The sequence below is a fragment of the Loxodonta africana genome, chromosome 27, assembly GCF_030014295.1.
Source record: "Loxodonta africana isolate mLoxAfr1 chromosome 27, mLoxAfr1.hap2, whole genome shotgun sequence".
NCBI classification, from domain to species: domain Eukaryota; kingdom Metazoa; phylum Chordata; class Mammalia; order Proboscidea; family Elephantidae; genus Loxodonta; species Loxodonta africana.
The window spans coordinates 38,846,638-38,873,392 of NC_087368.1; the positions used below are offsets into that span (position 1 = coordinate 38,846,638).

Sequence of the window (26,755 nt, forward strand, 5' to 3'; positions counted from 1 at the left end):
TTTAAGTAGAGGGCAACACTGGGACACCAACAAAACAGATTTTGTCCACTTTCTCTTAGTCACTTCCTCCAGTGAGGGACAAGTTCCCTCCTGAAGGGGTCCAGGTCTTTAACCAGAACGCATACCTTCCAGGTGAAGCTGTGGTGCTCTCCTCAGCTCACCTGCTATGGATGCCTTCAGGGGCCAGGAAAGTGTGTCAAAGTGCCAGGTGGCTGGGGCAGGGCCAAAGGTGTGCCTTGAAGGCAGGGACTTCATTCATGTAGTTCCCTGCTTTCTCCCAGCACCTGGAGCAGACAGACCCTGGAACACTATAAAAACAAAACACCCAGACCAGTTGCCATGGAAGGGTGACCCTGTGTGTGTCAGAGGAGATCTGTGCTCCGTGGGGTTTTCAGTGGCAGATTTTTCAGAAGTAGATTTCCAGCCCTTTCTTCTAAAGTGCTTCTGGGAGGACCGAACCTTCAACCTTTTGGTTAGCAGCTAAGTGCTCGGGGATTAGGGGGCCTCCCCGGCACACCATAGGCCCTCAGTGAAATATGGTGAATACATGGGAGAGAAAGTAGAAAACTAGGAAGTACATATCTCACAAAAGCCCTGGTGGCGAAGTGGTTAAGAGCTTGGCTGCTAACGAAAAGGTCAGCAGTTTGAATCCACCAGTTGTTCCTTGGAAATCAGTGGGGCAGTTCTGCTCTGTCCTATAGAGTCTCAATGAGTCAGAATCGACTTGACAGCAGTGGGTTTTTGGGGTTTATGGGCAGTGTTTGTCTTCCAGCTTGCAACTCCTGTGATTGAATATACAAGGCTGTTTGCAGATGGAATGGAACAATGGCGGCCAAGCAACAGTGATGTCCAACTTCTTTGATGTTATATGTTCAGCTGGAGTCAGGATGCAGATAATTCTTCCTGTTTAAGCACTTAAGTCTTTCCCCTTATTGCCCTTGGCCCATTAATGACCCTGGACTGATTGGAGCTTTGTGTGAATTTTCATACCTTCTCTTCCATAGTGCTTTCGTGTAACCCTTTTTCCTGAACCCTTTAGTCATATGTCTTTCTTGCGAAAATCCATACAAAAGCACCTCTTCTATCAAATAAGAGCCAGACTTTCTAAATACATGCTTTATTTACTAAGAGGAGGGTAACAAATATGCTTTCATATGTACAAAGTTTCCTTTTCTAAAATGGACTTAAGCGAACAGTGATATCTGGTTCATCCTAAAGTCATTTTGAGCCCAATTTGTCCCCAGAATCAGCCATACCAAGTTACAGGGTCCTGGAGAGTGGAGGGACAGCCCCTTCGGGCTTTTCCAAAGGTGAAGAGTTGGCTCTGGCTGCTCCCTTGGACACTGCTGTTATTCTAGTGGGTCTACATCACCTTCCCTTCATCCAACTCGCCTGACACCCAGGACCCAACTTTTTTGATATGTAGTAAAGTCTCTTGGATCAAAAAGATCATGTCTGTTGGGTCAGTTAAGCAGCTAATATGGAAAAGACAGTCTAAAGAAGAGCCCTCTCAGCATATGTGCCCTAACCCAAGGATGGGCTGACAAATCATGTTCCTCCATGTGGAAGCCCAGAGTCGGCTTCTAGACTGTGGACTCAGCCACTAACTCATCCCTTTGCCACATCCTCCCTTCTGATTCCCTAGTGAAGTGGAAGGGTTATTTAAAACCCCTTCTGGTGAGACAAAACCTGCAGTAGAACCCACTCAGAGGAACAAACTTTGCAAAATTAAGCCATAGGCATCATTAGTATTTTGGCCAGGATATGAGTCAGATAGGTACCTTAGAAGGACATACCCCACCAAAGGCATTAAAATTCCAAGTTTTCTTACCGCATTTTACTGGTCAAAAAAAACATGCTTATGGGCAATATTTGACTTCTAATTTACAATCTCTGTGATGAAATAAACAAAATCATTTACAGATGGAAACAATGACTGCCAAACACTGATCCCCAATTTATTGCTTTGGTGTGGTATGTCCATACCTACTCTGAGGTGCAGATAATTCTTTGTTTTAAGTGCCTCTGCTCCATTAACGACCTTGGCCCAAACCTGAGCTGACTGTCATTTTGAACCATGAATGTAAAAGCTGGATGTGATCTGTGTAAGGAAAATATTCAGCTGCAAGTAACAGAAAACCTGGCCAACAGTGGCTTCAACAAACAGGAGTTTATTTTTCTCATGTAGCAAGATATACAAAGGATAGTGGAGACTCACAGTGGTTCAGCTGATGGAGTGCTATCTGGCCCTCGGCTCTTTCTGCTCCATCTTAGTCTTGGCATTCATCCTCACTCTCACTGGCTCATAGCTGCACGTCTGTGTTCAAGGCAAAAAGAAGTGGGCAAGGGTGGCATCAGCTGCATTCCTTACCCCAATCAGGAAAACAAAAGCTTCTCTAGAAACCCCCACAATAAGCTTCCTCTTGGGGCTCACTGGTCAAAACTACGCCCCATGGCTACCTGCTACTTGCAAGGGGGACTAGGAAACAGAGTATTTATCTGCTCATCCTTTATGGCAGACGAAAGCAAGGGAGACTGGGTTGAGAATAGTGTTTGTAAGCTAACACACAGTGCCTCCCAAGAGACTGCAGAGAAAATTTTTTCTAACACTCTTATTGAACATGTGATAAAACTGAGCTCCAGAAATGAGAAGTAACTTTTCCAAGGTCCCATGACTAAATGAGGTTCGGGCCAGATATAGAGCCCAGGTCTCCAACTCCCAGTCCACAAAACTATCCATTGGATACTGGGCCTCTTTTAGAAGTGATGGGAAATTTTGGAAAAGGATAGTGGAAATGGTTGAACAACATGATAAATGTAACTAACGTCATTGGATTGTACACATGGATGTTGGAATGGCAAACAATTTTTTACATATATATTTGCCACAAGAAAAGGAAAAAAGCTATCTACTGCACCAAACTACCATATTTTGACAGAATCTGTGAATGAAGTTGTGTTGAGGGAATAGACTATTATCTGGTTAATGAGGTACCAGCTGTAAAACTATCAGTGGTCACACTGGTTCCCACTGAGCTCCCGTTCCTCTGTCTGTAAGGATGTGAAAAACTTCACTGAGTCACAGGAGATAGGCCTAGGCAAATCAGACCTCTTCCAAGTTCCCTCCTACCGTGTAGATTGTTGATCTTCTCAGTCTTCAGCACATCAGTGTTTGTGTGTGTTATGATGACGAGCACCATGATGACGTATAATTTCCATGTCCTTGTTAATGTGCTGTTCTTGTCTTCTGTCCCCTTCTGTTATTGGATCAAACAGAAGTATTCTGCCGTTTCTCTCTGCAACATCTCCACAGAAGTCCTGAAAGTCATCAACGCCACAGAGGAGTTGATAGCAGAGTCTACAGGGCCCCAGGAGTTCCCACCAGTCCCTCCTGACAGGGTGAAGGGGACGTTTCCTCTTGGGACAGACCAAGTGAGACTGGATGAGCAGCTGACTTCCCTGGAAGAAAATGTAAGGGGTGGAGTGGGGGAGTGTGCACTGACTAGGGTGAATGTGTGCAAACAAGCTGGGGAAGTTGTAGCTCGTCACAGAGGCTGCAAGGACACACACACACCACCATTCTCAAAAAGGATCTTAAGTTGGTTTCCCCAGAAACAGACCCTGAGATGTAGATTTAGCGTATGTAGTGGCCTAAATGGTTAAGCTCTCAGCTACTGGCCAAGAAGTTGGCAGTTAGAACCCACCCAGAGGTGACTCGAAAGATAGGCCTGGTGATCTGCCTCAAAAGATCACAGCCTTGAAAACCCTATGGAGCGCTCTACGCTGCACACATGAGGTCACCATGAGCTGGAATCTACTCCACAGCACCCAACAACAACAACAGTTTTATTTGAGACCTCCTCCTGGGGAGACTAGAAAGTTGTTGTTCTTAGGTGTCATCAAGTCAGTTCCAGCGCATAGCGACCCTATGTACGACAGAATGAAACGCTGCCTGATCCTGCGCCATCCTCACATTTGTTTCTATGTTTGATCCTGTTGTTACAGCCACTGTGTCAGTCTATCTCATTGATGGTCTTCCTCTTTTCCCTGACCTTCTGCTTTATCAAGCATGATGTCTTTCTCCAGGGACTGGTCCTTCCTGATTACATGCCCAAAGTACATAAGACAAAGTCTTGTCATCCTTGCTTCTAAGGAGCATTCTGGCTGTACTTCTTCTAAGATAGATTTGTTCTTCCAAAAGTCCATGGTATGTTCAATATTCTTCGCCAGCACCGAAATTCAAAGGCATCAATTCTTCTTTGGTCTTCCTTATTCACTGTCCAGCTGTCGCATGCGTATGAGGCAATTGAAAACACCATGGCTTGGGTCAGGTGCCCCTTAGGCCTCAAAGACTGTAAGGGAGGGGGAATATCAGGCAAGGGGAAGAAGCCAAGCAAGAGTGTGATCTTAGCCCAAGTGTAGCTTCAGCCTGGTCCCCCAGGGAGCTCTGGAGTAAAAGTTGCATCTCAGAGTTTCCTGATTTGAGACCAGGGAACTGGCCCTCCCTATAGCCAGCAGACACTTCAGTCTCTCTTGCATGCATGCAAAGTGTCTCCAGTAGGCAAAGGTGGTCCTCAGTATGGATCTGAGCTGTTTGTAGCAAAAGCGAACTGAAGCTTGGTGAGGGGAGGCAGTATGTAGAATGGTGAAAGGGATCCAAGGGATATAAGCTGAGCCTTGCCAGTGCTGCTACAGAGAATGAGCGTGGTTGCACAGAGAACATAGATTACTTAAACTGGCCTGCCCTGCTTTGCTGATGTACAATACCAACACAGTCGCATCTCTTTTATGTTTCCAATGAGTCTCCAAGCCTCCACCTGCACTTAGCAGGAGGAAGCCATCACCTCTCTCCTGAGGCTTCCACACCCCAGCCCCAGAACTGTCCAGGCCCTCTGGGAACTGAGTAAGAGCCTACTGCATTGCCTTGTGACCACATTTAAACCTCAGACTCTGCCAGTACTCATCTCCTCCCCCACATCCCTACCCGCTCTCCCTACAAGGATGCTAACTAGCACGGCTACTGGGTACAGCTGATCAAGAGGGAATACCTAACATCAAGTATATTTAAAAGTGTATTTCTTCTTTGCATGTAAAGCATTTCGCACAATGCCAGGCACAAAATCAGTGCGCAGTGAACCTTAGATGTTCTCATTAGCATTCGACAGACATCTCATCACCCAACTCCTAACACAACCCCACTGAAACACAGTAAAGAGTGAGTTGTTGAAAACGGGTCTGACCTGGACAACAGCAGAAACATTCCCAGCTCCTCTCATCCTGTAACAGGTCTGCATCTGCTGCTCTCAAGAAAATGATACTTGGGAAAGAAAGGAAATAAAATAAGCCCTGTTGGTGGTTACGCGTGCCTAGAAACCGTCCGTTTTCCCTGAGGTGTGGGCAGGGTGGTTCCAAAGCCTCACGTGCCTTGTTCAGCCCTGGTTTTGCTTGATGCCCTTTCTGAGCCCCCTGACCCTGGCTGCTGGGCCTTCCGTGGAGCTGGGCCTTTATTGCTTCAAGGAAGCCTGTCTGAGAGTCTCCTTGGCGGCACTAAAGGTTTACACTTGGCTCCTAACCTAAAGGCTGGCAGTTCGATCCCACCCAGCAGTGCCACCGAAGAAAGGCCTGAGGATTTGGTTCTGTAAAGCAGCCAAGAAAACCTTGTGGGGCAGTTCTACTCTGTCACACATGGGGTTGCCATGAGTCAGACTTGATGGCAGTGTGTTTGGTTTGATTTGGGTTTTTGTCTGAGAGTCAGGCCACAGGGAAAGGAGGTAGAATCTACCAAGTTTTCTGGAGAAGGAGGAAAATGGTGCAGAGGAAGGCGCTCAAGACCTGTTTCAAACCTACCCTCCCAGAAAACCCAGATGCGGACATTTCAGGAAGGTTAAAGGCCATCAGCCAACTCAGCTGGTTCCCAATGGAAACGTATACATCTTGGAAAGCAAAATCAAATTAATGTACAGTGAAGCCTGTGAAAGCCAGAACTCCAAGGGACAGCCTTGTTTTTCTGGGACTCAGAAGTTTTCTGCCTTTGACAGGGTGCAGTCACCGCTTTTCTTCCGCTTTCTGTTTAGTGGAAAATATTTGAGTATTCCTTCTCTGACAGGTTTCCACCTTACACACGTTCCAGTTTTTGCAGATTTTACTTTAAAAAAAAGTAGTGCTTACATTTATTCTTCTTAAAATTCAATTTCATGTAGTTTAGACTCAAAAGGTGTTTGCAGACACGGTTGTTTATGTTAAGGAATTTTGTTGTTTCCCTTTCATTCAAAGAAAAACGTCTTGGCTGCCCAGTAAGAATCTGGCCAGGAGGAGGCATGGATGAGAGGGCAGAGAGGATGCTGTCCTGACTGGTAACTTCAGAGTTGGGGGGAAGCCCTCGTTTCTCCATTGAAGAGGTGTATGCAAGTGTTTGGCTTAACAGACGTGTCTGCTGGTAATGGACCTATCCTTCCGAGTTGTGAGGAAAGAAAATAATAGAATCTTATGTGTACATTGTTGAGTATTTTCATAAATTACCAATGAGAATTTTCCAATACTACATACCAGTAGTGGCACTAAGAGAGCTTTAGAACCAGAGTCAACATCACCAGTTGGCAAAGTTCTGCCCATAAAGCTGCTGACAGATGGAGCCAGGTGATTCCAACCTTCCAGACCAACAGAGTCAGCCCTAATTTTGAGGTATTCTGATGATGGCAGCATAGCTTGCTGTTCACAGAAATCAGGAACTATTATTGGAGGTACATTGTGCTAAAAGTTGAAACAACAACAAAAATCAAGATGACTCACGGTGAAAATGTCAGTATTTCTTTTGCTTAAGCAGTTGAAGACCCTCTCCCTTGGGATTCCATAAAACTTAAACATGTCTCTGTCTGACCACCTACCTCACACGCTCTCCTTTCTGTTCACTCGTCTCGGCGTCAACACTGTAGATGTTTTGGACTGGATAACTCTTTGTTGCAGGGACTATCCTGTCCATTGTAGGGTGTTTAGCAGCATCTCTGGCCTCTACCCACTAGATGCCAGTAGCACCCCTCAGGTCATGACAATCAGAAATCCTCCAGACATTGTCAGATGTTTCCTGGGGACAGGGACTGACCAGTGCCCATGGAGTTGATTCTGATTCATGGTGACCCCATGTGCATTAGAGTTGAACTGTGCTCCATAGGGGATCCCATAGCTAATTTTTCGAAAGTAGATCACCAGGCCTTTCCTCTGGGGTTGGTGCACTTGAACCTCCAACCTTTAGTTTAGCAGCAAACATGTTAACCATTTGCACCACCTGCAGACAGGGAAGCCCATTAGGGTCCCAGCCCTGGAGCAGTTGAGCCAATGAAACAGGCTCCAATTCAGAAAGAGTGAGAAGGTTTATTCAGGAGATGCACACCACCGGAAACCCGACAGCAACACAGACTATCTCTATGGAGTCTCAAGGAGCAGTTTTACGTTAGAGCTTATATAGAATTTTTACAAGGGTTACAAGTGTCTTTGTAGCCCACGGACGGCATGGCCAGAGGAGTTATTCATTACAAGATAGTGACAAAAGACTGTTTATCAGACTAAAGAGATACATGCTGGACATCTCCTTATCAGGGTGAAGATATACCTGTCAGACACCTTGGGCTCTAATCTCCATGGGGGGGGGGTTGAAGGCACAGGTGGCTAGATAGCACAAAACAAAGTTATTAGCATTAATTAGATCAAAACAAAGTCATTAACAAAGGTGCGTGAAGGAGAAGGCTGGCAGAGGAAAGAGAAAAACTTACAGGTTCATCATGACATTAGTTATGTCAAGCTGTCAGTCACCTGTTTGAAAAAGGAGAAAACATGTTGGGGAGTATTAGGGTCACAGGAGTGCAAAATCACCTCCAGGTTGAGAGCTCCTGCAACAGGTGTCTACATCCCTGCAGAACCGGGCTCCTTCTCTTTCATCTCTGCAGCCCCAGCCCTTGACCCAGGGCCTGACACAAAGGAGTCCTTCAGCGAATGTTTACATGGTTACATCAGATGAATACAGCCCCTTTTAAAAGAAGAAATGTTTTACTTCTGATGTACAGGATTTCTGTTCTTTAAATGTGTGTGTAACGCAGCTCTTTCAACATTGATGGCCGAAAAACAAACAAACAAAAAACAGTTGCCATTGAGTTGATTCCGGCTCATGGAGACCCAATGCATGTGGAATAGAATGGTGCTCCGTAGCGTTTTCAAGGCTGTGAGCTTTCAGAAGCAGATCGCCAGCCGTTTCTTCCAAGGCTTCTCTGCCTGGGTTCAGACGGCCAACCTTTCAGTTAGTAGTCAAGCGCTTAGGCATTTGATTCACCCAGGGACTCCTGATGATCCAAAGATGGCCCTAATCCTGGACAACGGAATTCAAAGGTTAAAGTAAGATATGATTCAGGATAAGAGTGCATTTTTTACAAAGTATGGTATCAAAAAGCTTACAACATAAGCTCCTGAGTGAAACGCTCAGATTTAAATGACAGTGGTCAGTGCTGCTAGCACACGTAACAAAGCAGACATCTTGTGTTTTCTGCCTCCAGGAGCAAATTGAAAAACGCGGTGGCCTTGTTGGGGTTTTCATTTTATAAGGTCCTTTTACTGTTTTTTTTTTTTTTTTTTTTTACTGTAAATTCTGTTTCTTTGCTTGGGTTCAATAACACTTTCAGTTCTAAACACATCTACCTACCCACCTATTCCAGAGGTCAGAAGCCCCAGCAGGGATGTGGGGCCGAAAGGCCAGGGTGTTGTACTTTTCTGCTCCCCTGGCCAGCCTCTCCTGCCTCTCCTGTTCCCAAAGGGTTAACTGCCTGCTCCCTCCTCCATCCCTGCCCCAGCCCCACCTTTTCCAATTTAACCTCAGAAGGAACTCAGTCTGTATTCCTAGGGCCTTGAATTCAATGGGCTTTTTGAGTCAGAAAAGAAAGACTTTTCTCTTCCTCTCTTTCATTTACAAATTCACAGAGCGAGGCAAGTCCAGATGAACTGTGAGAGAAGGGTGGGGCTCTGGTGGCAGCTGATTTAATTAAAGCGTGCCTTTTGTTGGTCTGTGTTGTAAAGAGCTCTCCTTCACTGCTTGGCTGCCTTTCTCCTTTGTGCAGGAAACCTAGGGACTGTCAGAAATAGAAATGATGACACTTATTCTCACCCTCTGAACATTAGGTACCATAGACCACGACTGTGAGATAAAAGAGAACATTGATTGAGAATGTTCACCTCCAAAAATGCTTCTGAAGGTTTCAGAGCTACGCAAGATAAAGAAATGTTACATTCATATACTGATCTTCTGTTTTCATAAACCGCTTCGTTAATCCACTAATTAGCAGAAAAAAAATAATTTTTTTTTTTTTTCTTTTTGCAGAGGGTGTGGGAATTTGAGAATTCCCTCTGTCTCTCAGCTTTGGCACTTCTCACCTGCCACTTGGCGTGAGCACCTTGAAATCAGCTCTTGTCTCCCCTAAAGGCAGCAAGTACCTGGGCCAATCCCAGCCCCCATCGAGGCTAGAGGCAAGCCATGCATAATGGGGGCTCAGTTCTACAGACGGAATCAGTGTCTGGGTCTCTGGGAATTTTAAGCTCTTGCTGTGAAACAGAGCTGTCTTGTACCTGTGGGGCTCAGACTGTTTCATGAAGGGACTGATTACTGAGGTGTAGGCTAAGGTGAGTTGGAATCAACTGCAACTGGTGCAATTGGAGGCTGAGGTGTAGGTAAGGTTAAGAAGTCCCTGGAAGTTTGAGTCCACCCAGAGGCACCTTGGAAGAAAGACCTGGCAATCTATTTCTGAAAAACCAGCCATGAAAAACCCTATGGAGCACAGTCCTACCCTAACACACATGGGGTTGCAGTGGGTTGGAGTTGACTCAATAGCAGCGGCTGGTTGGTTGGTTCGTTGGCAGGCAAGGTTAATAAGGGACGCTGCAGTGCCAGAGAGTAGTAATAGCAGGAAGCCGTTACCAGCCCTAGGGGGTAGCACCAGAGCCCAGGAAGAGCAGGAGCCTGGAAGAGGGCCACCCAGCAGGAGCCACAATCATGGGAGTAGAGCCACCATCAGAACCCTGGTGCCCACGCAGGGAGAGAGCAAAGGAACAAATACTCTATCTTCTGTCTTCTCCTGCCTTTGATCTCCTGTTGCTGCCTCCCATTGGCCACACCGAATCCAGACAGCAAGGGGGTTCTGGTGATGAAATTCATACAGACCAGATTCACAGGGAACAGAGTAGGGAAGAAAAGGTGGAAAGTGGGCCTGGGTCAATGGAGAACAAGTGGCATGACCATTCTCAGACCTGGGGTAGAATACCGGGTGGGTATACAAGGTTGTGAGTGGGAGGGATAAGTCGGCTTCCTCTCCCTCCCGACTTCCTTCTGAAGACAGCCTCATTCTCATCTTTGCTAAATGACAGAAGCAGCCTGCTGTACCCCTGATCGCCACCTTTGGAGGCAGCGGAGAGACTGTCCCAGTTCTTTTAGCTCTACCGCATAGCTCTAGGCAACACCAAATGTTTGTCCACAGTACACAACCCAGTAGACACAATGGAACTGGCTCATGGGGAGCCGGGCTCTGCCACAGAATCTAGGACCTGGCACAGGACATTTGTCCTCTTTCTCAAGGCTCTCATACAAGCCCCACAGCACAGGAGGGGAAGTGGCACTAGAACCCGTGGATGTGGTCATGGTTACTCAGGTGGCTCTCAGCCCTCAGAGGGCAGGAAAAGAAAGACTATCAGCTATTGTCTAACCTTCATCCCCTAAAGTACATTTCATGGAACCCAAGTTCAACGAGATGCTCCAAGGTCAAATAAGTTTGGGATGTCTGTCTGCTGTTTCTAGGAAAATTGAGATACTTATTAACACATTAAAGGTGCCAAGAAGACCTATAGTAAAGAAATCTTTTTGGCCACAAAGTCTTTTCTTAAGGAAACAGCTCTTGTTATTCCTTGAACCACTTTGAGAAAGACTTGTTGAAACAGAAGCCAGTCAATGGGATCATGGTCATCGATGACCAGAGTCTGGAGAAGACACAAATTATTCAGACATGATCACCATAGGTCTCTCCAAAAGTGGACCTTAACTAAGCAAGCAATTCCAGGTTAACATTTTTAAATGGGTCGCTTTTTTTAAGGTGAGATTAAGATTTTCATTAAATAGCGTGTTAATTTTTGTTATTTCAACTCAACGACAGGGCCAATATCATGAGCATCTATAACGATTCTAGTCCTTTAAGTTAAAAGTTTGAAATGTAAAACATCATACATTCCAGCTGAGGTTAAGAATCATGACATCACAGGGCAGAGTGGATAAAAGGATCTGGCATCAGCCCTGGGAGCCCAAATCCAGGCTCTACCACTTCCCAGTTGTGGAATCTGGGACAGTTACTTAATTTGCCCAGGTCATAACGTTCTTATCCTTAGCATAGTGATGCTAATAGTACTTATCTCAAGGGTTGCCATGAGCCTTCAATGAGATGAGTCACATAAGACCCTTGGCTCAGGGCCTGGCTCAGTAAATACCCTCTTGACCATCATCATCACCACCCAGCACCCTCCTCCTCCAGTCCTTTAGGCGCCATTTGTTTGGCCATATTCCCTATTCAGCGAGTGTCGGTGCCAAACCACTGAACCTCCCCTTCCCTCTGTTGCCAGGAAAGTAGGTTTTTAGGGAACACAAAGTAAAATGAGCATTCTGGCCTCACTGGGGGCTTGGAGCTATTTCACAGTGCTTTGTCTTAGCAGAAAAAAGCAAGAAACGTTAGCAGATGACCCTGTTGAAGGTGTGAGCAGCAAGGTGCTGTTAGGTTAATACAATCAGGGTGTGATGATACTGAACTTTGCGTGTTTCTGATAAAAGCAAGATTCTAAGGTCAAAATGATGTCAATTTATGTTTAACCATTGACGCACTTAATTCACTTAAATAGTAATTCCAAATTTTGTTTCATTATGAAAAACTATAAGTTTGTATTTAAAATTATCAAAATAATTTTACCTTTTTTTTTTCCTTTTTGGTGTGGCTGAGAAGTGTAATATCTAAACTGCCTTTCTCTATTTCTCTCTCTTTATCGCTCTTCCTCCCACCTCAGCTTTTCTTTCCTGAAGAGAAGTTTTTCAACTTCAAAAGCTTCAGAGATTTTTTTTTTTGGGGGGGGAATAATTTCTCTACTTGAATAGCTTTGAAATGCTCACCATTTCTTTCATATGACAAAGAACTGTTTCTTATTTTGAAGACAACAAATAACTGGCTATAACTGTGAAAATTTTTAGAAACAGAACTTCTGTAATTCTCAGCATATAATAAAGAAATACAAAACAAAAGGCAAACTGGAATATGGCCATTGCCAGCAAAGGTTTGACCCCAGGCCCCTGTGCGATCGATGAATTGTTTAAAGTGACTTCTAGCATGTCAGTCACTCTGGAAGCTCCCACCACCCAACTAATTGTTCCTGGTGAGCCACAGTCAGGTTTATTTGCATCAGACCATATAGCTTTCTGCACCTGCCTTTGCTCCACTTAGAAATGTTTTGTAAAATTGATGTGTTTATTTTGTATGTGTGTGAAAATATACGCAAAAAAACATACACCCAGTCAATAGTCTTTACGTGTACAGTTCATTGACAATGGTTACATTCTTCACGTTGTGTCACTGTTCTCACTGTCACTGACCATACTGATTTTAATCTCATATATTTAATTCTTTAAAAGGGTGCAGTGCTCAAGGCAGACGTTATTTATTGAGCTAAACTGTAGTTTAGACATGACGTCATGGGATAGTTTCACTTCAAGGTTTAAAAGTTGTTTCCAGACAATAGATTTGGGGGCTCATCTAGTCTCATTGCGTCCAATAAGTCAGTTGCCAATAAAAATCTTAAGTTCTGTTCCTCAATTTTCCTCCTTTTGATCAAGATCCAGCTACTGGTTCCCTGATCAAAATGTTCAGTAAAGGCAGCCAGACACCATCCATTTCTTCTGGTCTCATGGTAGAGGAGGTAGTAGTTCATGGAGGCCACAAAACTGCCAGTTTTAATGCAGATACATGCACCGTGCCAAGGGATGGACAGAGTAGGGGTGTCCCAGGGTTCCTTTCACTCCTCACCGATGCTCAGTGTCGCTCAGTGCAGAAGACGTGCAGCACTTAGGTGCATGAGCTTTGGCTCATCCTCAACTCTGTTACGGTTTTAACTCTAGTTGAAGGAACTGTTAAAGGCCTGGCCGTGCATTTCATTCAGATAACTCAGCATTGCTGCGATTACACGTTTACCACTGTACACACATAGGTTAAACCTCAAGAACTTCTCTTTAAGTTAATTGCCTGTTTTAGATATGTCTTGTTCCTTGTGTTGTCGGGTTTTTATCACGTTATCGATTAAACCAAGGAAGCGTTTGTTCCATTCACCTTGTCCAGCATCCCTCAGTCTGAATCATTCCACTAACTTTACTTTGTGTGCCATCTTTCATGGGAATTACCTTACAAACTTATATGTCAAAATATTTCTTTTCCTTTATCTCAAATTCCCCCTTTATCTGAGTTGCTGCCTGATTTTCAATAGCTCTCAAAATAAAATGGCCTAAGTGACAGAAATGGATTTGACATGCTTCTCTTAACCTCACACTGTTTCCACTACAAACTTCAAGTTCATTTTAATTCTCTTACTTGAGTCAAGCAGAAGGTAATTAATCAGAAATAATTCACTCAAAATTAGTAATTATTTTAACTTAATTTCACCTCTTTCATATTTTCTGAATTTTTTCAGTTACTAAATGCCAGCTGAAATTTTTATTGCAAAAAACCCATCTTTTTTTTTTTTCTCCCCCTTGTTTCTTCTGTCTTGATATTGTGATTTTTATAGTCACTGGATAAATAAAACTCACAATTTACGTAGCTGATACCATGGCTTTTGTACTATTTTATGGTTTTTTTCCTTGCAGATAAGGGTGTGATTGATAGCGGGTGGCAAGACCTCATACTACCGTTTAAGTGCAAAGAAAATTTATCAGTAGGGAAGGGTGACCCTCATCTTTTTCTCCCAGTGTTGAGCCAGTTCTCTCTCACTCCCCTGAGTTACCAGGGTCCCCTGAAGGGGTCCCACGAGTCCTGGATCCACAGACACCTATCCCAAGGCTGCACTCTTCTCTGCAGGTATACCTGGCGGCAGGTACCGTGTATGGACTAGAGGGTCAGCTGAATGAGCTGGAGGATGCTGTCCGCTCCATCCACAGCGGCACTGATGAGACTGAACTGGCAGAGCTGGAGGACCAGGTAGCCACAGCTGCAGCCCAAGTTCACCACGCTGAGGTTCAGGTGAGAACCTTCCTCTCTGCTCAGATAGGGGCCCACAGGGCAAAAGAAGAGGGAGCCCCATTTTCCACAAGAACTGCTTCAAATGTATTTATATTGATATGGTCCTTCCAGGTGAATTCCAGCTAACCTCCCCTTTTTTAAGATGCAATGCACTTCTCCCCAAAATTACAGTCTTGCTAGGATATCAGACTTCCCTTAAAGCCTTGTGTCACTTTCCTCCCTGACCCCTTGGTAGGTTTCCCTGCTAGCTAGGTCCCCAGTTCCGCCCCCAGACCATCCTTCCCCAACCCTTACCACACTGTTGACGACTTCTTTGATGTCACTTTTCCCTACTATAGACTGAAAGCTCCACAAGAACAGGACTGTATTTCTCTAGCTGTGACTAACACAATACCTGACACAGGTTTGGCACTCAATAAAAATGAGGTGAATGAGTGGATGAAATTAGAAGTCTAGATTTCTCAGGTCAATATTTTACATGAAGAGCAGGCAGGATTTAAGTCTGGCTATTTCAGAACTGATTATTCTCTATAATTTTGTGAAGACACGTGTTTGCAGTTTTTATGGATCTTCACTTGGCGTCTGACTCTCTGGCTCAGAATTGACTGTAGGCTAAGCCTTTGGTTCTCAAACTCTCACCTTCTTAAGACATCTTGATTTGCATGGAAGATTGTCAGCCCAGTCTCTCAGCTTTGTGGATTGCCTCCACCTAAAACTAGACAACCAAACCTGTTGCTGTCGAGTCGATTCCAACTCATAGTGACCCTGTAGGACAGAGAACTGCCCCATAGGGTTTCCAAGGAGCAGCTGGTGAATTCCAACTGCTGATCTTTTGGTTAGCAGCCGAATGCTTAACCACTGTGCCACTAGGGCTCCTGATTGCCTTAACAGGGGGACCTTTATCAACATGAATACCCACCTCCATACTGCCAGATCCTGCCAGAGAATGAAGGCTCAGACTGCCTGTTGCCTGTTCTTATCCAAAGCTTAGTCTCACAAAAGATCTCACAGGAAGTTTCCTGCAGGATGGTAGGAGTTACCCACTGAGGAGGGTAGATGCACTGAATTGTGGACTTGGATGAAACCAGGATCTAGGAGCACTATGAACTTGGAGTTTACCCTTCAGACAGAATGCCATTGCCCAGTGCTGAAGGAGATTGCAAGATGACCCATGGGGAGAGCGCTAAGGATGCTGTCCACTGCATCATGCAGGGTTGTCTCTTAGGAGCTTTCCAGGCTCTCTTAACTCTTCATGTAGGAAAAGCTATTCTTCTGAACACTTAGTCTTTATCTTACAGACATAGAGTCCTACACTCACTCGATCTCTTTGCTTTGGCTCCCAAACTCAGCCAAGTCAGCCATCCCCTTCCAGCAAGTGTACAGGCCATTGAACATGTAGTCTTAGGAATGAGGTGGGGCAAAATTGCACATATTGGCAAAAAATATGGGCAACATCAGCCCCCTGTAGTTTACTTTCCTCTTTTTTTGTCCTTTGCCCTATGGGCGAGAACTTTGAAATATTAACCCCTTCTTATTCCAGGGCCTGTCAGTCAGTGAAATCAGAAGGTCAGCAGCTTGCTTTCCATTGGCCTGTCTCCCAGGGCCCTCTGAGCAAGGCCTGCCATTAAACTTTCTTCCAGGAAAGAACATGGGCAGCTAATCCACACAGTTGCAAATGACTGATGGAAGCTCAGCCTGCAACCTTTCTCAGAGGCTTGTGCAATTCATTGGTCGATAAACTAAAGGAATGCAACTCTCAATGTGAAACTCAAGGAGTCAAGAACAGGAAGGCATCTGGGGGCCAGTAAGGGGCAGGGGCTCTGCACAGTGGCCCCTTCTGAGGGCCAGCTGCCAAGCAGCTTTAGCCTGTGTTCTTTCACCAGATGCCACCAACTTGGCCTTCAATTACCCCCTTCCGTTTCTAAGGAGGAGTGTGGGGGGACATCTCACATATCTGATAACCCTTCAACTCCCTTCTCTCTGCATCCCCTATAGCACCTACCCCGGTAGGCTTTGTCCAAAGAAGCCCTCAGTAAATAACAGCAGAACTTGTCTAAGCAGCACAATATAGTTGAGGGAGGGATAGAGGAGGCACGTAGACCCCAGTGGTGGTGTTGAGAGGACACACAGATTGGCTGCTAGGCCCATCTTCAGGTTACATGTTTGGTGCCCAGCAACACTCAGGTTTGCCATCTCAGGAGGATGGCTGTGAACCCCACCTTTCCCCTTTAACTGTGCTAACCTTTTCCTGCCCCTTCCAGTGTCCCTTATGCTATGCCCTGTCCAGACCTCTGAGGATGTGGCAGTATTGCAAGAGCAAGGGCACTGGAGTTAATGCCAAGCTCTGCCGCAGATGGACAGATGTGAGATGTAAGAAGGGTGTATTACTAACCCCCTGAGCCACAGTTTCCTCATCTGCAAAACCAAGAGGAGGGTACCTACTTCATAGGGTTATTTTGAGGCACGAATGAGTGTGCATATTTAAAACACTTAGCTCTGTGCTTGGCCCTCTTCTGAGAGCAGTGTCTTCCTCATCCCTAGAGACAGAGGAGGGAACAGGGTTCTTTCCTGGCACAGAGCAGGCTCTTGCTCTCTATATCTGCCTTCAGACTGCTGGGAAGAAATCTGAGCTCTGCTCTGACCTTCCTGTGTTACAGATGAGGAAACTGATGCCAGGAGACGGGAGAGGGTTTCCCGAGGCCACTGACCTCTTAATGGCAGCGATAGATTTGAAATGGGGGCTGCTAGACCTCCCTCCTAAATCCTGGTGCTGTGGTTTTGAATTAGTGGAGTCACAGAAGAAGGGAGCAGCACCTATAAATCCTATTTGCCCTGTGTCATGGATTGGATTGTGTCCCCGAAAAATATGTATCAACTTGGCTAGGCCATGATTTCCAGTATTGTGTGTTTGTCTTCCATTTTGTGATCTGATGTGATTATCCCATGTGTTGTAAATCCTAACCTCTATGATGTTATTTGGAAACCCTGGTGGTGCAGTGGTCAAGAGTTCAGCTACTAACCAAAAGGTCAGCAGTTCGATTCCACCAGGCACTCCTTGGAAACCCTATGGGGCAGCTCTACTCTGTCCTAGAAGGTTGCTATGAGTCAGAATCGACTCAACGGCAACACGCTTGGGTTTTGGCTGTGATGTTAATGAGGCAGGATTAGAGACAATTTCGTCAATGAGGCAGAACTCAAACAGGATTAGTTTGTATCTTGAGTCAATATCTTTTGAGATATAAAAGAGAAAATCTGGCAGAGAGGAGAGGGACCTCACACCACCAAGAAAGAACCACTGGGAGCAGAGTGCATCCTTTGAATCCTGGGCCCCTGCACTCAGAAGCTCCTAGACCAGGGGAAGATTGATGACAAGGACCTCCCTGAATTGACAGAGAAAAAGCCTTCCCATGGAGCAGGCCCCCTGAATTTGGACTTCTAGGCTCCTAGACTGAGAGAGGGTAAATTTCTCTTTGTTAAAGTCAATTACATGCAGTATTTCTGTTATAACAGTACTAGATAACTAAGACACCCTAAAAACCTCAATCCAAGTGTTGCTTCCTATGGAAGCTGCCCCTGACCACTCCTTTCACCCCCACGCTGAGTCAGGCGACCTGGAAATAAGTTCCCATGGTGCCCCAGGCTTTCATTTATCACTAGGTATAGTCTGACAGGGTTGTCAACATGCTCTGTACAAACTATACACTTACAAAGGAAGTATTTTATTTTATAGACCAATGGATTGCACCAGCCTCTGAGAAAGGTTGCAGGCTAATCTTTCATCAGTCATTTACAACTGTGTGTATTAGATGCCCACATTCTTTCCTGGAAGCAATTTTAATAGCTAGAGAAGTACCTGATAGAAGATGTATTGTTCTTTCCTGGAAGCAATTTTAATAGCTAGAGAAGTATCTGATAGAAGGTGGGTGTGTGGGTGGGTGGATGGATGGATGGATGGATGGATGGATGGATGGATGGATGGATGGATGGATGGATGGAGTGAGCATATATCAAAGCATTTGTTCTGTATAGATTCATAACACATTTAATGAAGATTCTCCCCTTCTGTACTTTCTTCCCACCAATCCTAACTTTCTGCTTCATTAAGATTTCTGATATCGAGAGCCGGATTTCAGCCCTGACCATTGCAGGATTAAACATAGCACCATGTGTGCACCTCATAAGAAAACGGGATCAGAAGCAAAGGAACCAGGTGCGTTTGTCCCTCGCTCCCACTGTTGGTATACTAAGCAACCTGGAAAGTCCAGAAGGTAAAATATCTTTTGGCTTTGTGAAGGGGTATTGACGACTGTGTTCTATTTGTAGGTACAAACCATAGACACATCAAGGCAGCAGAGGAGGAAACTGCCTGCTCCACCAGTGAAAGGTATGTTTAAATGAAAATCAAAAGCCACCAAAGAATTCATTTACTTTGAGTAACCCAAAGGTCTGAGTCTGATCACATGGGAAGGTTTCACCCCGAGTTGCTATCGTGGGTAGTCTATCTTGATTTGGGTTCCCAGAAGTAGATCCTGGGACAAAGATGTGAATGTGAATAGTTTATTCAGGAGGTGATTCCAGAACACACTGATAGGGAAGGAGAGAAATGATTCAGGGAAGGAAATTAAGTCAATACAGGGTTCTTTAATTAATAGATTACTTCCGTGGGCAACCAAGGCTAAATCCTGCTGGGGAACCTCTGAGTGAATGTGTTGACTGGACCTCAGAGTTCCTGCCCAAAGGGTAAGAAGCTGGGGTATTTATCCAACTCCTGTCCATCATTGGCCAAGGCTTAATCCCAGGGGCATTGACTCCCTGGTACTTCTGACCTGTCCCATGCATAGGCCAAGAGAAACTTGGAACAGAGAGTAGCAGGGCTTGTAGTAGGCTACTGGCAGCGTGTGCTGGAATGGTGACTATCAGGGCACATGTGGGCAGGGCAGCAAAAGCATCTGCCAGTGTCCAACCTGGAAGGGAATCCAACAATACCAGTCATGTAACTCTTATCTGCTGGACATTTTTCAACAGTTCCCCTGGATTCAGAAGCCACATACGGTGATGCCAAACTAGAAATCTAGATTTACAAATTTGTGTAATAAAGAGTCAGAAGATGGGAATTTGAGTCTTGGTTCTGCCATTCCTTGAAAGCCTCCTATCTTAGTTACCTAGTGCTGCTATAACAGAAATACCACAAGTGGGTGGCTTGAACAAACAGAAATTTATCTTCGCACAGTTTAGGAGGCTAGAAGTCTGAGTCCAGAACACTGGCTTAAGGGGAACACTTTCCCTGTCAGCTCTGAAGGAAGGTCCTTGTCTCTTCAGCTTCTGCTTCCTGGTTCCTTGGAGATCTCCATGTAGCTTTGGCCATCTGTCTTACTTCATCTCTGATTGCTTGTTTAATCACTTTTATATCTCAAAAGAAATTGACTCAAAGCACACCCTACACTAATCCTGCCTCAATACGTAAAAAAGACAACCCATTCCCAAATGGGGTTATAACCACAGGCATAGAAGTTAGGATTTACAACACATATTTTGGGGGATACAATTCTACCCATAACATTCTACCCTTTGGCCCCCCAAAATTCATGTCCTAGCCACATTGAAAGCACATTCACCCCATCACATCATCCCAAAAGTCCTAAATCAACTCCAAGTCCAAAATCTCATCTTCTGAATCATTTAAACCAAATATGAGTGAGACTTCAGGCATATTCTATCCTGGGATAGAATTCCTTTTCACCTATGAGCCTGTGAAATCTAGATTACAAGTTATCTGTTTCCAGAGTATAATGATGGAACAGACACACAGTAGACATTTCCATTACAAATGGGAGAAATTGGAGCGAAAGAAGGGATAACAGGCACCAAGCAAGTCCAAAACTCAGCAGAACAATTTACATTAGCTCTCAAGGTTTGAAAACAATCCTCTGTTCTCTGAGACTACCTGGGCAACAGCCCTGCCCTCCAGACTCCGGGAGTTGGCCATGCTGTCTGGATTTTGGGTGGAGGCCCCTTGGCTCTGGTCTTCAGCTCTACCTTCCAAGCCCTCTGGGATGGCAACTGTGCTCCCTTGGCTTTAGGTGGCCCCGTTCTCCCAGTCCATCTGAGTGGCGACCCCACCCCCTTGGCCCCGGCAGGCCCTATTCTTCTGCCGCTTGGACGTGGCAGCCCCATCTCTTCAACTTTGGGCAGCAGCCCCATGCCCTTGGCACACCCTAACTGCAGCCCCATGCCCTTGGCACACCCTAACTGCAGCCCCACACTCTGGAGCCAAGTCGGTTCCTAGGAAGTGTCTGCCCCACCCTTTGAGATCCCAGAGACCATGGCCCTGCCCTTTGAAACTGAGAGAGCCCTGCTTCCTGTGCTTCCAACAGTCCTGCTGATCTCCGAGCTGCTCCAGGGATGGTTGGTGGCTTTAACAAACAGAAATTTATTTCCTCACAGTTTAGGAGGCTAGAGATCTGAATTGAGGGCTCCAGCTTTAGGAGAAGGCTCTCTGCTTGGGGGAAGTGGTTTTTCAGCCTCCCTAGCATTCTTCTCAGAGTTCCTTAGAGATCTCCAGTTGGCACCTATCTTCCCATTTGTGCTTGCCTGCTTCCGTGCCTAATCTGCTTCTTTTATATCTCAGAAGCTAGTGGCTTCAGACGCACCCTGCGCTGATACGGGGTCATTAACATAACAGGTGTAGGGGTTAGGGCTCCAACACATATTTTGGGGGGAAGCAATTCAGCCCATAGCAGGTAGGATCTGATAATCAACATGTTAATATCCCTGCAGCAAAGGACAGCAGTGTTCACACTCACTCGCGCACAGACTTTAAAAAGCCACATGACGGTTCAGGTCAAGTTTTGCCATCAGATGACGTTTGGCTCCGAAGTTATGAAAATTGGCAGTTTTTAGGGCCTTTCACACATCAGGATTGCGAATAAGGTGTAATGGACTGTCTTGGATGATCTCTGAGCTACCCTTTTCCCAGAAAGCCGCCAACAATGCCTTGACTTATTTGGTCCATCGTAAAAATAAATACAGAATAAAAATGTTCAACAGTCAGACCTACGCACAGGAATGAGATGCCAAATCTAGCACAAAACTCTAGGCAATTTTCCCGCCTAGTCTTTTATCCTCAATAATCAGCCTAGCTTCTGGGTAACACTCATTGCCATTTCTTTCCTTTTAGCTGAAAAAAATGAGGCATCTTCAATGACCACCATTAAAACATTTAACCACAACTTCATTCTCCAAAGCTCCTCAACAAACAGGACTAAAGAAAGGAAAAGCACCTCCAAGGATTTGATGGTAAGTGTCATCTCTGTCTTAATGACCTCACTGTCACTGTTGGTTGTACCTCCATTTGGTAGCCCTTCAGGAAACCCTGGTGGTGTAGTGGTTAAGTGCTACGGCTGCTAACCAAAGGGTGGGCAGTTTGAATCCTCCAGGTGCTCCATGGAAACCCTATGGGGCAGTTCTACTCTGTCCTATAGAGTCACTATGAGTCCAAATCGACTCGACGGCACTGGGTTTCTGGAGATCATAGAGAGAGGGCTAATGGACTGTTTGCTGAAACACCAACATACGCTACAGAAGATTGGCAAATGCTTGATGCTGCTTACCTAGGAAGTGGTGATCTTAGTGATACGGGTTACGCTAAGAGCAGCCCATGTCTGTAGTGACAAGTTCTAAGCACGGGTAAATGTATTCTGTTGCCTTCTGTGCATCACTCATTCCTTCTTCCCCACCCTCACCCCCTGTTGTTAAAGATAAATTACCTTTAAGTAACACAGAAAGGTTAAAAATGAAAGAATGGACAGTATTTATTTAAAAAATACACAGAAGCACTAGATAAAGGTGGGCATGCACTGTTGAGTTACAGATTACTACATCTCTTTCGGAAACCCTGGTGGTGCAGTGGTGAAGTGCTATGGCTACTAACCAAAAGGTCAGCAGTTCAAATCCACCAGGTGCTCGAAAATCTATGGGGCAGTTCTACTTTGTCCTTTAGTGTCACTATGAGTCCAAATCGACTTGGTGGCAGCAGGTTTACATATCTTTTTGACAACTTCTCCTTCGTTAGTAAACCATTACCCCTGGCCTTTCAAAATCTAATTATCTTGCTCCTGGCCATTACTTCAGAGAGCTGAAAAGAGGCATTATCAAACTAAAAATGCAGACCACTAGGGCCAGGGAAGGAATCTGTTATAAACAGAGAGTTAAAGATAAATTACCTTTAAGTAATACAGAAAGGTTAAAAATGAAAGAATGGACAGTATTTATTTAAAAAATACAAACAAAAAAGAGAAGGTAGAAAAAAATATTATTTTCAAAAAAAATTGAATGCAAAACAAGAGGCATTGAGTGAACACAGGGAAAGGGGATGTTGTAATGCTGACGAAATGAAGATAGTAAGTCATGAGCTTTTCTTGATTTGGCAAACAATAGAGCAACACAGTTGTTATCATGCCATGGCAAACCAAAACCAAACCCCTTTGCCATCGAGTCAATTCCAACTCATAGTGACCCTATGGGACAAAGTAGAACCACCCCATAGAGTTTCCAGGGAGCACCTGGTAGATTCGAACTGCCGTTTTAGCTGGCAGCTGTAGCTCTTAACCACTATACCACCATGCCATGGTAGGTTACTTTAAAACTCCCTTGTCAGCCTTTGTCAGCCCAAGGAGACCAGAAATAATACCAATTAGAGAATTTGAATAGTGTGGTTATTAAACATTCATTGAAATGTTTATCTAATTTATACTTTGCAGAAGGTTGACCTTCTTACAAGCATCAATGGATCTTTTATAAAAATTGATTTCATGCCAGCTCACAAAGAAAACCTCAAATTCCAAAAAACTACCCTCTTTGAGCAAAATACCAAAAATAATCTAGAACAGCAATGTTCAATAGAACTTTCTGCAGTGACGGAAATGTTCTGTATCCACAATTCCGAGAATGGTGGCCGCTAGCTATGTGTGGCTATTTAACACTTGAAATGTGGCTACTGGGTTGAAAGAAATGATTTCTAAATTTTACTTAATTTTAAATTTAAATATCACATCCCATTGGTTTTGATGTATGTGGTATTTTCATTTTCTGAGCAGTCTGTGGATTTACACATTCTACACTCACGTTGCCAAGAGAAAAGCGAATCCACAGAATACTTAGAAAATGAGAACATTATATGTAAGAAAACAAATGGGATACACATAAAACTATACTGAGTCAAATTCATAGTATTACATTTCTTTTTGTATTAAACAGGGAAGAAGAAAAGCAAATGAACTACGCATTGAATTCAAGACATTAAAGATACATGCAAAAACCAATTAAAAACAGAAAGACTATATAAATGATAATAAATACAAGGTTATTTATTTGGAAAAAAATAAAATCAAAATTTCCTTATAAATCAAATCAAGAAAAATAAAAATAAGAGATTATAATAAAGATACAAAAATATTTATTTATATATAATATGATGTATGACTATGCTAATAAATTTTAAAATATTAATTCTAATAAAAATTATGAGCAAATAAGAATATTATTAAAAATAGACTTAGAAATAAGAAACTGCAAATTTTATTAGAGAAACAAAAAAAGATTCTGGTGGACCAGATGGTTTTGCTGATTTTAAGGAACAGTTAATTCTCATTCCACAGAAAATTTTCCAGACGTAAAAAAATTGAAAACTGAAAATTCATGTTGTGAAGCTATTGTAATCCCAGCCACCAAAACCTGGTGTGACCCCGAGCCCACTCACACACACAGGCACGAGCAGACACACCCAAACCACAACACATACAAACCACACCCGTTGTTCAGAGAGATAGAACGTACTAAATAAAATATGAGCAAATTAAACTTAGCAGAACATTAAATAATAAGTTATCAGGTAGATTTTATAAGAATGCAACGATACCCTTGATACTGGGATAACCAGAAAAACCAAACTCATTTCTGTAACTTCAATTCCAACTCATAGCAACCTTACAGAACAGAGTAGAACTGCCTCATAGGGTTTCCAAGGCTGTAATATTGATTAACAAATCACATGAATAAATGATTTCTTTCCAAATTAATTTATAGTTTAATCCAATTCTCATCAAAATCTCCATGGAATTTTCTGTTGAACTGAAGTTCATATAAGAATAAATAGGAAAAAATAGATAAAAGCATTTTGCAAAATTATTTTCCTGATCTATTTTAAAATAAGGTAAATGCTGTAAAGAAATTGATGGATTAATGGATTACAAAAGAAGGCACAGAAATAGATACAAGCAGATATGAGAACATGTCATGAATTTTTTGTAAAGCATTACACATTAGTGTATTACATATTATTAAAAAAAAATACTGGGAAAATTGGCCTACTGGTAGAAGGGAATCAAATACCTTATGCCATATACCAAAACAAATTTCAGAAGAATTAAGAAATATATGTAAAAAAGACATCACTTTTAAGTGTTGTGAAATATATAAATGGTCAGTGAGCACACACTGCTTTTATGATATAAAAAGCAGTAAACATTGTAACTGCCCAGTCTTGCCTTTGCCAAGTGGCTGACACAGCATGCTCCGTCTGTCCCCTCAGGAGCCTACTCTGGAGTCTGCTGCGATGTATTAATGCCATGGAACTCCACTGCCAGTGACCCACTGCCTCCAGCCGTACACGACAGTGCCTTGACCCAACAGCCATGGAATACTGTATGGATTTCCACCTGAGGAGAGGGCCTGGGGAAGCCACAGTGCACCTTTGCACAGGGCTGTCCTGATACCTCACCCGGAAGGCAGCCCAGACTTCAAAATTTCAGTGTTGCCCGCTCTCTGCCTTAGGGCTCCCAGGGGAATCCAAGACAGAAAACCAAGACGCTGGCTTCCAACAGAGCTCCATATTTGAAAGATGCATCTTTTTGCCTGTTCGCTTTGCCATTGTGTGTTGTCTTTAAGATCTTTTATTTTTTTTTCTAATCCCTTTGATTCAACTAGAATTACATGTCAACAATTTGTCCAAAAGAAATTGTTGAGGGCTAGGGGGAGATGAGGACTATCCTTTCATTCATCAGTGTTTGCTAATCACTCATGAGCATCATTGTCTTGCAAATACTTATTTAAAAAAAAAAAAAAAAAACCCTGTAGCAAGACTAGTAGCAAGACTAGGGACAGTCTAATTTGGAAAGTCCTCAACAATCAAGGATGCAGGTCTGTCTCCAGCCACCTCCTTCCTGCTAACCCCCTAGCCCACCACACTACCAGCCATTTCCATTGTTTTGCAGTCACAACCCACAGAATGGAGAACCATGACTTCACCATGCCATGCCTAAAATCTACCATGTCCTCTCCCCTGACCTCAGGTCTATCTGAAACAATAGCTCGTTGAGAAATTAAGGTTTTTCCAGGGAGTTCCTGAGAGTATCCCCATCCTAAAGGGGAAAGGAGCTTGAGAAAGGCTGCCATTGGTTCACCTTTAGGACATAGTCCAAAAACAGCATCCTGCCATTTAGCAACGTTTATATCTGTTAGGTCTAGGTGAGTGGGTTATTGCAGAAGGTAACCACATAAGAAAATATTTGTCCTCCAAAATTTATTTCCCAAGAAATACTCAGCAAAGTAGCAAATGCCATTAAAAATAACAATGTCTACGGAATAGCCTTAGAAAACTTACAGGTGTGAACAAAGTGAGGACAAACTATGAATGTAATGGACACAAGAGTTGACATGAACTCTGTGGTCTGTTTCAAATGCATGACTATTTAGAGTGTGTTTATAAAAGCAAATGAAACTGGAATTTTGCCAACTTCATTGGGCATTAGCAACATTTTTTCATACTTGCTGTGAGATTTCCTGGATTTGAGGAAGGAAGGCAAAGGTGGGAGGAAGGGGAATGGTGTGACTGCCTTTGCGGGGTGTTTGAGCTGGCGGAGGCACCATTCTCATTTCAATCCTTATAGCAACCCTACTTAGTACGTATCCCCATTTTCAGATATGGAAACTGGGAACCAGAGAGATTAATTTGTCAAAAGTCACACCTTTAAGCTAGTTATAACTGGATTGCCTCACAAAGCATCGCCTGGTGTTGTTTTTGACCTCTGTGTTCTTTTCCTACTACGCACATTTCCAGACTTGAGTTGCTGCCAAAACAGGTGTGTTATGATCCACTCCTGATGGGGACTACCTGTCTTCCAATAATACTCCCTGCTTATGCTGTGTGTGTGTTATCCAACAGAAGTGACTCATTTGAAATCAAGTAAATCTTTGACTTTTTTTCTGTTGGTGTAATTCAAAGCAAAATAAAAACAAATTTTTAAAAAACACAACAAAAAAAGTTCTGAGTTCCAAATAGAACGTTTTAAGAGGCATGAAAAGCAACTATTGTTGTGTTACAGTGTTAAAATATTCATTTTCTTTGACAAAAATGTGTACTGTGTAAGCCTTGCGAAAAAAAAAAGCCTGCTCTGTGGCATTTGAATTTT

The 26,755-nt window shown here is 43.8% G+C and overlaps 1 protein-coding gene across 3 annotated transcripts in view; it reads left to right on the plus strand.

The window, feature by feature from the left end:
- The window catches only part of MYRIP (myosin VIIA and Rab interacting protein), a 296,021-nt gene extending 270,864 nt beyond the window's left edge, over window positions 1-25,157 (plus strand). For 2 of the 3 annotated variants that reach the window (XM_003415694.4, XM_010595491.3), the window contains 6 exons: window positions 3,277-3,471; window positions 14,127-14,288; window positions 18,394-18,498; window positions 18,612-18,672; window positions 21,466-21,584; window positions 24,877-25,157. In XM_003415694.4, coding sequence (XP_003415742.2) covers window positions 3,277-3,471; window positions 14,127-14,288; window positions 18,394-18,498; window positions 18,612-18,672; window positions 21,466-21,584; window positions 24,877-24,909 — 675 coding nt within the window. In that variant the 3' untranslated portion in view covers window positions 24,910-25,157. The remainder of the gene's footprint in view (window positions 1-3,276; window positions 3,472-14,126; window positions 14,289-18,393; window positions 18,499-18,611; window positions 18,673-21,465; window positions 21,585-24,876) is intronic. The other variant, XM_010595490.3, reaches the window with a different exon arrangement.
- The last annotated feature ends 1,598 nt before the right edge of the window (window positions 25,158-26,755 follow it).